The following is a 9794-nucleotide window of genomic DNA, read 5'->3' on the forward strand; positions in this document are numbered from 1 at the left end:
GAGACACTTCCGATTTAAGCAATGTGGTTCTTCCTCTTCCGAGGAGCACCAACGTCGACATTGATCATTAGATATGCAAATGCCACCCAAGTTGAACTGGTTTTGAAGTTCGTTCGTAATCAAAGAGGTACAATTGACTCCTAGAATAACGTCCTCACCACCGAAATAAGCATTCACAGCCCAAAATTGAGGTCTGAACGTGGAGACGAGCCGTGGGAGTTGGATATCGGTGGCTTGCCAAGAGAAATTGTCTTTGTGTAAGCAATCCAAGCAATCACTTTGGAAGTCGTGGATAAAGTAAGGTACTTGGGAACCCTCTCTACCGACCTCTAAATTAGGTCCAAGACCCCCTCGGCGAGGTCGCCACCTCAACCAATATCCTGTAGCCAGTTGATCATTCACCAAACTCTCAAATGCATGACTACGCCTAACGTAGTACTTGGGCTCGAGGTCAATCGAGACCACATCGGAGAAGCTTTGGTTCCACATTTCGCGGGGCTGAAATGGACCTTTGGGGCGTTGCTGACTCAGTCGTACCTGACGTCCCACCAGCGAGAAACTAGTTTTAGCCGGAATATCCCCCTTTAACCGTTGAAACTCAACCTGTAAAACCATGGCTTGGTAACAAATTGCGTCACACGGTTGAGTGCAGGGCGAGTCACAAGTCGGATACATTTTGTGGAGCTCGTGCAGTTCTGCTCGAGAGTCGTAACAACATCGAGGGTTGTGTCGAGCGCTCTTGCACGGATTGGTCTCAGATCTGTCCATGAAGCAATTGAATAAGTGATCTTCGACTTGGCCCCATGAGGTAGCTCCTTCCGTAAGATCATCATTACCAAGGAAAGGCTCGGGACTCATGACCTCGAATGGCTTCAAAGCTAGCTGGATCAGAACCGTAGTGTTGTTCTTATTTTTGACCGAAAGGATTTGGTTGTTTTTCTGACTTTGCCGAGTCTCCAACGTGAACGCAATGAGGTCGTCATCAGGCCAAGGAATGGAAGAGAAATCGCCTTTTGTCTTCCGGAAGCTATCAAAATTATGAGGGTCGCCTACTAGATGGGTATCAAAAGTCGCCTCAACAAATAGGTGTGTAGAGCAGTCTCGGAGGTTGTCATTGTGAGATAAAGTAGAACCAAGTAGCTCAACCAAGATGATAATGGCGGTAAGATGACAATAGGGAGTGAAAATGGCCAAGGTCGACATGATGATCAACGTTTTGCCCGAATGCAAGTTGTCACCTTCAATGGCGAAAAGAAGTATTCAAAGAAGAAAAATTACCGCCAGGCATTTCAGGCAATTTGCTGTTCTTTTCCTATTTACCTTTGAACGAATTGACATAGGATCAATACAATTGTAGTATGTAGTACTGTACTTAGTAGCTTGTCCTCAATATGAGTAACGAGATCGGATCTGGCTTGCTAGACTTGAAGATTTCCTAAGGAATCCAACAAATTTTGGAGATCACTGTTGATGTCGTCTTGATTCTTGTGAAGCGTGAAGCGTTTGGAAAAGGAGTTCAAGAGATCGTTGTAGGCACTATTGGTTCCATGCCCACTCTTGGACAAATACTCGCGCATCATCTCCACGACTTGTTGCACTTCATTTTTAATCTAAAAGAGATTGAAATAATAACATTCAGTCATGCTGCATCAGGAAATTCATGGGAAAGTTGCACTCTAATGCCTCTGAATCAGTTTTACTAACCTATCTACTCAGTAATAACAAATATGAATCCAAAGTAGCATCAAAGACACTGTGAAACATATCTTTATGTGACGTGCAAAATAAAAATCCGGAAGGTCGATCAATAGGAACCATACAAATTTAAAACTCTATGTCTCGTGTTCCTGCGACCAGAAATAAATAAGTCATTATTTTCGTTACACTTTGTGAATGAATGAGTTTAATTCCCAAATGTTTTAAAATACTGATTAAAAAGTCCAAACTAGATCCCAAAAAGTACATCAAATTTTCATCTTCGTGATAACTTGCTTATCAAGCACCATTAGCTTGAAACGTTTCATCTCAGCAGGTCGTTTTCAAATTTGTTTATGTGTACTTTGAATAACGGAATAATTGAACATTCACCAAAAAAAAAGCATGATAATATTTTCTCAAAACGAGTACTAGAGAGAACTGCAGATGGTGTGAGCTTAAATGACAGCAGAAACTAACCTTTCCCATCTCGGTGGCAGAACTCTGGTTTCTTTGCAACATCTTCAACTTTGCTTGAGCTAATTGTACGGGAGTTCGTCCATTATTATCCAGCTCTGCGAGATTGGTCCCAGCCCGAAGAAGTAAGGTGACAACATCGATGTGATTTGTACAAGCAGCCAGATGAAGAGCAGTATTGCCCAAGGAATCCTTCTGATTTGGATCCGATCCATTCTGTAAAAGCACGTTCACAATATCTGAGTAGCCTTTGGCAGCGGCAAAATGGAGAGCTGTTCGTTGATGGTCATCCACCGCATTAGGATCCACACCACTAGCTAAAAGCTGATTGATTGTTTCCACATTGTTCACATTTGCTGCAGTTCTTAATTTACGCCCAGCCATGTAGGCCTTCATGTGCGACCAATTGTTACTGTTGGCAGCATTGGACAGTTTATTCTTTATCATGGAGCGCATTTTACGCGATCCAATTTGAGAATGGTGATGACCGGCAGGTCCTAAAACCGATCCGTTTCCACGCACATTATTCAATATTTGATAACCATGATGCAGCTCTTGGGACAAACTCTGAAAAGCCAACCCGGCAGGCGGTTCTACTAGATCTACGCCATTGGGGAGGTTGGTGTCGGAGCCTGAATTGTCGCCACCGCCTCCAGCGTGTCTTTGAAAGAGTAACCTTTTCAGCTTTTCAGGTGGCATGGGAAAGTTCTTCTCGTTGCCTCCATCGGACGAACAATCACCCAAATATCCGTCTTCAGTTACAGACGGGGGTGGCATCAACGAGGACGACGAAGAAGACACGGGCAGAGTCGGCTCGGGGGTGGGCGGGAGAGAAGGCAGGATGGGGGAGTGAGATGGACCGGCCAAGGGTTCGGCCATTGCTGCATCTACAGCGGGTTGTACCGGAGGTGAAGCTCCAACTATGGCAGCCGGAGGTAAACCCGGTCCAGCCCCGCCCACACTCACCGACGATAAACTACTGTCATTGCTTTCTTGGTCACATTCGGTCTCCACTCCAGAGTCTTGAGCCGAGCCATTGGGGGGCCAGGGATTGGGCTCGGGGTCGAGCCCAGCCGCAACACCCTCCATCACTGACCTCGTCTACACTGTCTACCACGAGACAACCGATGGACTGAGCGTTGTAGTCGGAACTTTTAAAAGTGAGCAGCAAGCTTTAAATTTGGACTCCATGGCATGCAAATCATTTACTACATCTTGGTCGGCCATGTTCTCAGACGAAAAGGATCGGGCCAGAGCTTCAAGTCTTCCCAAGATCTTGCGAGCTTTGATTTGTCGGGCGGACAACGAGTCCCTTCCGTTTGAAGTAGCCGATAAAGCGTCCAGCCAAACTTGGGCGAATCCTTGAAAGAATCCCACGCGAGCTCCAATCTCGATCCCTTTGCGGAATCCTAAAGCCAAGCCTTCGGCTCGGGCTTGGCGCGTGGCTTGATGGCGTCCGGCCCGTTGTCCGGCCTCGGTAGAATGGGCCTCGGAAGTAATAAGAGAGTCCCACGCCTGGTAGTCCATCAGAGTTGACATCAACTTTCGGGCGTAGGACAAGGAGGGAGGAAGGTGTCTAGAGTTTTTTTCTCGTACCACATCTGTTTATGAACGCAAGATAACAATAAAATCACGCAACTTTAACTGAGCAGCCTCCACTTTGTAGCCTCGTTGTAACTTTTTTAAAGTCCTTCGTGTCTACTTACAATACGGACGCCTCTCCAACTGGCCCCGTAGAATCCGAATACGTTAGATTAAATGGTGGGCAAGCACCCTCTCAACGCACAAAATCCGGCAGTTTGAGGTTGCGTGATTTTATTGTTATCTTGCGTTCATAAACAGATCTGGTACGAGAAAAAAAAATCTAGAGAGGAAGGAGGTAGTGGTGTAGTTTATTGTGTACCACTCAGTCAGTCACTCACTGGGGAGGGAACCGAGCGAACCGAGCCTTACTGAGGCAGGGCAATGCTACCGTCTCCCGTTGGCAAGAGGTGATTGTCTAGAGGCAGAGCCGCAGAGGCAGCATGATGAGAGACGAGAAAATCGAAGAGAGGGAAAGTGCCCAGAATAAGTTACGATATTGAGACCAACCATGAAAAAGGGGAGAGAGGTTAAGGATGGCAGCCCCCCGTGGACAACTGGAAGGGAAGAAATAAGGGCTGTGACCAGAAGGAGCTACACCAAAGAGACACCAATTATTCACCCTGGTCCTTCGAAATCACGTTAAAAGAGATTGTAGGTTTGCGAAGAGAAAGGCGAGAGGGTCTAGTGTTTACCGCCTAGGTCCTTCTTACGATAAGAAGCAATCAGTCGTAGTACCAAAGTCGTCCCCAAACGTACTCAACCTTCATTATTCCCCACGGGGATGTGTGGACCAGAGACCAAGTGATGGCCGAGTGCCTTATCTCCGACGACCTCCACGACTTGATTCGAATTGTGGAGGATACAATCATGTTCTTGGCAAAGCGAAGACTCTTAGGAAATTTCCAGTCCGGAAATTTTGTATGGCCTTTACACATCTTCCGTTTTTGGGTCAGCTGATATTTTGGTCCTTCGAGAAGAGAATAAAACCTAACTTAACCTAACCTGACCTAACCTAACCTTTCGGTTGCAAGGGCATGGGGGCGCTTAGGCCGCGGCGCAAGCCTGCGGCAGCTCGGTTGCAAGGCCCTCGAAAACAGCGGCAGATTAGAGCTTAATTCTGGAAAAAAAAAGATTCCGCACATCGAGATTCGGACTCACGACAGACAAAAGTCATACGGGGGTCACGAACTTCATGCGTTCACGACCATTGGAATTTGTTACAAATTAAGTCGGCAACGTTTTTACTTAAAGCAGCTAGTTTTTACTTAAAGGGCTACAAATTGAACAATGAAGGAACCGGAGAAAGAATAGAGTTGGACTTCATTGTTTTAACTAGCCTGGATTCTTGAGGGCTTGATTGTGCTCTTGAAACGCACGTTAAGCCTCTAGGGTCACTACAATTGACCCTAAATCCTGGGTTTGGACAAAGCTCGTGACTGCTTTTGAAAACGTACAATATCAGGTACCTTTTGTATCTTCTCTGAATACTGTACAATCCCAACCTTTCTAATCTCTCCCAATACAAGAGCTTTCTCATATCCTTAATGTTTCTGGTAAAACATCTTTGGACCTGCTTGACCTTTTACAAACCTGCTGAATTAATTGGGGCCCAAATGGGTGATGCATATTCAAGATGCGGCTGGACTTAAACATGCAATGTGTTCAACCACATGTTTGAAAAGCTTTACCCACCTTCAACTGGATGTATTTATCGAATTTTCCATTATTTTGGAGGGCTAGACCTAAATCTTTCATGGATGAGACCTGCTGAATGCCCTTACCTTTGTCATCAAATAGTGTCTTAGTGTCTAATGGTGTTGTAGCAAGTCAAGAGTAGATCTTGCATCAGTCCGACCTAGAGCGCTTGTCAGAGAAAAGTCACTCCCACCAAGCCACTTGAAACTCTGCTTTGAGCACAATTTGGTAGTTGGGCAGCAGGGCGTCGGGCTGATCGGCTTCTCTTGCGTTACTTAGTTTCAACGAAAGCAGACAAACGAGCTCGCCCTGAATTCGGAACTTGATTTTGAGAATCACGTAATTAAATGTGTTCAAAGCCGATCCCCATCACACACACCAAGCAGCCGCGAGGGAGCCAAAAAAATCTCAGAAATCTCGTGGGTGTNTGAGAATCACGTAATTAAATGTGTTCAAAGCCGATCCCCATCACACACACCAAGCAGCCGCGAGGGAGCCAAAAAAATCTCAGAAATCTCGTGGGTGTCATTTCTCTGACTAGCCCTCTATTCCGACCGCAATGCAAAAAATGGACTTTGTGTCAGCGGTGCTGCACACTAAAAAGGATCAGGGCAACAACTATCTGATCATTCGCAATGACCTTCAATCACGCCAGCCTCCGTGCAAACATAAAAAAAACATTAAAATAAACATCACGTGTGTAACTGATGGTACCATGGTAACTGAGTGGTATAATGTGCCCAATAGAGGCACGACATGGTTCCCCAGAGGGTGTGGGTTTGAATCCCACCTTCGGAGAAAGCCTTTGTTTGAGGTCTTGACATTACAGGGTCTGTATCCAAGCCAATCCTGAAACTCACATGGTCTGTAGACAACACACCACAGCATCCTCCACTGTCACACATTATGTTAAGGAAATGGGATCTCTTGCCAAGAAATAAAAGGCCTGCCATGCCGACTGACACTTGCATCATGAGAATGATATGGCAGGATTCTATAACTGTGACAGGTTCTTGGATCCTCTTGGATCAGGGCACATAAAAAAGCATTGATGGATCAAGAATACAAAAGACATGTTTTATATTCTATAGAAAATAGCTTTCTGACCTTTCTTATGAGAAGAGACAAAGCACAAAAAATTACTGGCCCATAGAATGCAGAAAAGTATCATGTGCAAGTAATCTAGAAATATTTCTACAACTTCTGCATCAAAGGATGTAAGAATCAGTCAAAACTGCTAAAATAAAATGGTAGACATGCAGTATCACGGACCTAGAGACGGCGTGAGAGGAAGCCTTCAAATATGTGCTAGAGCAGAAACTACTGTAGCAGACACCAAGCAGCCTTGCTCATGAAAGAAGAAGTTCTTGCATTGCATCACTTGATGTAGCGTTACTAACCAAGTCATGCAAATAGCAGTCTGATTGGAATTAGTAGGAGTAGAGAGCTTGTCACAAGCCCTCTAATTAGGACATAAACACGTAGGTATGAAAGTTGCCAAAAAGACTGCCAAATTTATGGGCAAACGTTGAATTGGTGACTGATGATTGAGGGATGAAACCTTATAACTTATTGGGAACAATTGTTTGTCCTTAGATATTGCGGAGGTTGGCAAACCAATTTCATTCAATAACTGCACCTATAACCAGCCAGCCCATAAGGATCAGCCAGCAGCCTTTTCAGCTTTTGCTTCCTGCGTATCCGACAAAGATCCATTCTAACCTAATAATACCTATGTAGTCATGTTGAAATAAATCCCTATCATCAATATCCCCACGTGATTAGTAGAACTCAATGTAGAATATATCAGCAATTTATGGACACCCTGTCCTTGTGCCCTCTATAAATAAACCTGAGGGATTCCTAGGGACCCTGGATGCAGAGACCCACAAGGTTGAGTCCCTCATAGTTTACAATTTAATTTGTTTAATATGGTTGCACTTTCTTTTTTGAAGTGCTTTAGTCTAAATTGACACTGGCAACATGCAAGAAATCAGCGTGACAGCTATATTTTATTGAGAAATACTGTACTGATGCAATTCTAATGGCAAAAGATACTTTAATGCTCTAGAATATGTTGGTTTAACCCAAGGTGAATCAGATTTGTCATAAATCATTTAAGTCTTTTTTAAGTCAGTTTTGTCTTTAAATTAAGCTCACTCTATCCTGCAATTCATCAGTTGAAGAGACATCCTCAAACCAGAACTTTGTATTTATTGAAAAACTTCATACTGTTCTTTATCAGTCCTCTATTCCAATCATTTTAGCAAATCTGAGCAAGTAGGGGTAAATCAATACATTGCCCCTTTTAGCCGGATTGCAGTTGGCACTTGTGGTCATCTATTTTGCAGGCTTGGATTGCTGAGATATTATTGGATTTGGATTTGTGAATTCTAGTATCTCCTGAATCAAGGTGGTGAACCTCTCTGGAGAGGATTAACCAAACTTGAGAATCAAAGTATTTGTTCATACTGTTTGAAGGCATTGCTCATGTTAGACAGGAGGGTGTGCTTTTACCATTACTATAGGGGCCTAGAATAAACCTTGCGCCTGGATCCAACTCAGTTTTCAGTAAGGAAGAGCTGATCATGTATTTAGATTGATCTCTGGAGTTCTGAAACTTCCAGAGGACCAGTAAAATTGCCACATCAGATTCTAGAATATGCCTAGGGCTTGGAATCCTTTATGAAACAGTTTGTTGGACTTAAAACAACCCATTCCCCTGGCTCAGAATTTAGAGTCAGCTTTTGAGTCTAGAATATCAGCTTGTTTAACAAAGTCATCGAAGGTCGCAAGCCAGAGGGGTGGGTCAGAGCAAATTTGTTTTGAACAAGGATTGCTAAGTTTGAGATAAGGCTGTTACCTACATCTGGGCGACGTTTTGTACTTGGTTTGAGTTCTCCAGATTTGAAGATATTCTGAAATTATTTTTCTGATATTACTTGGAATTTCAGCTTTGATTTGGAATTTGTTTCCTCTATAAGCTCATCTTTCTAAATGATATTTTTAAGATTGTGTTCTCATTATGGCCAATTCCAACCAATATCATTCGTTTTGCCTTGAGGGCTTGCCCACTCTCCACTACATAATGAAAGTCGAGGAATTTCTTTGCATTGCTAATTGACCTCTGCATTTGGCCGCCATTGCTTGTGTTTTTGTACATGATCTGTGGATCGTGCATTCCAGTCTTCAAAATCAGCCGTTTTTATGCTAAACAAATAATGATGTTACCATAAAATGCATTCAAATTTTGGGACTCTCTTCATTTTGATTTCCTTTCTATCACCAAAGTCATCTGGCCCTAAAAAACATGGCAATTACTGATGTAACCAATCTGCACTGAGCAGGCGGATTATTGGTAGATTGCAATTCAGTACTGCTGAGATTGGTCCCTGATTGGTTTTTGGGTCAGAAAGCGCAAGCAGATTGGACTCAAAAAAACAATAGGAGACCAATCTCAGCAGTACTGGATTGGAAGTTTCCTACGGCAGATTGGGTTGTTAGTAGTAACAATTAATTGGGGGACCATCTGATTGGCTCATCCACCAGTGAATTGGATTACTTACTATGAAAACGACACACAGCTCCTAAAATCATGAAACAGGCAGCAACAAATTTTGGGAGCAAAATGTTATTGAATACACTATGCATTGGAACTTGGGATATAATGGAAGACGTTAACAGATCATACAAATAAGTTCATTTTTGAGGTAAATTACTCTTTGATTGTTTATCACTTTCCTAATGGCATGGCATAATCATCTTTTATTTACGACGCATCACAGAAACTTTGAATGGATTCAAAGCACAAAAGGTAATCAATGGTATGAATGCATGCAAGGTCATGCGGTTGGAAATTGCAATCAAGATATAAGTCAAACTATCATGATTGGGTGATTTCACATGTAGCAGGTTCAGAGAAGAACTTCTTGTCAAAAACTGAATGTTTCCAAAACTGTTTTTTTTGTGCGGACTTCCTTACCGCTACCGGGATTGGAATCCCAGCAGTTCAAAACGAGAAGATTATTTATTTTACTTGACATTTATTTATGTATATTATTTGATCGACCAACAAATTGGAGTTGGCTGATCTGGCTGATCTTTGAATATAAGATTGATCCGGAATTTTAGTCAAAAACTTGTCCAAGTCTAACTTAAATCTTGCTACTGGATCAACCCCTGTATAAGCCCTACGAATATTTGAGGGCAGCAAATTGAACAATGAAGGAGCCCAAGAAAGAAGAGAGTTGGACTTCATTGTTTTAACTAGCCTGGATTCTTGAGGGCTTGAAGGTGCTCTCAAAACGCACATTAAGCCTCTACGGTCACTACAATTGACCCTA

The 9794-nt window shown here is 43.2% G+C and overlaps 2 protein-coding genes across 2 annotated transcripts; both read right to left on the reverse strand.

The window, feature by feature from the left end:
- Positions 1-1287: 1287 nt before the first annotated feature.
- Positions 1288-3402, reverse strand: LOC131888401 (cortactin-binding protein 2-like). Its single transcript, XM_059237246.1, has 2 exons — positions 2176-3402; positions 1288-1610 (listed from the first exon to the last, which is right to left on the reverse strand). The coding sequence occupies exons 1-2, from the start codon at positions 3259-3261 to the stop codon at positions 1419-1421; spliced, it is 1278 nt and encodes a 425-aa protein (XP_059093229.1). The 5' UTR covers positions 3262-3402; the 3' UTR covers positions 1288-1418.
- On the reverse strand, positions 2172-3651 carry LOC131888403 (uncharacterized; the record flags this gene model as incomplete). The annotated part of the gene is given in 1 exon segment (XM_059237249.1): positions 2172-3651. A coding segment is annotated over 1 exon segment (369 nt), but the record flags the coding sequence as incomplete, so codon positions are not given.
- Between the last annotated feature and the right edge of the window lie 6143 nt (positions 3652-9794).

Source organism: Tigriopus californicus, chromosome 10 (assembly GCF_007210705.1).
Source record: "Tigriopus californicus strain San Diego chromosome 10, Tcal_SD_v2.1, whole genome shotgun sequence".
In the NCBI taxonomy this organism is placed as follows: Eukaryota; Metazoa; Arthropoda; class Copepoda; order Harpacticoida; family Harpacticidae; genus Tigriopus; species Tigriopus californicus.

Coding starts and splice junctions, on each gene's coding strand:
- LOC131888401 (XM_059237246.1), bottom strand. CDS start 3,261: ATGGAGGGTGTTGCGGCTGGGCTCGACCCCGAGCCCAATCCCTGGCCC. Junction 1,611..2,175: donor CTGCCACCGAGATGGGAAAG/GTTAGTTTCTGC, acceptor AATCTCTTTTAG/ATTAAAAATGAAGTGCAACA.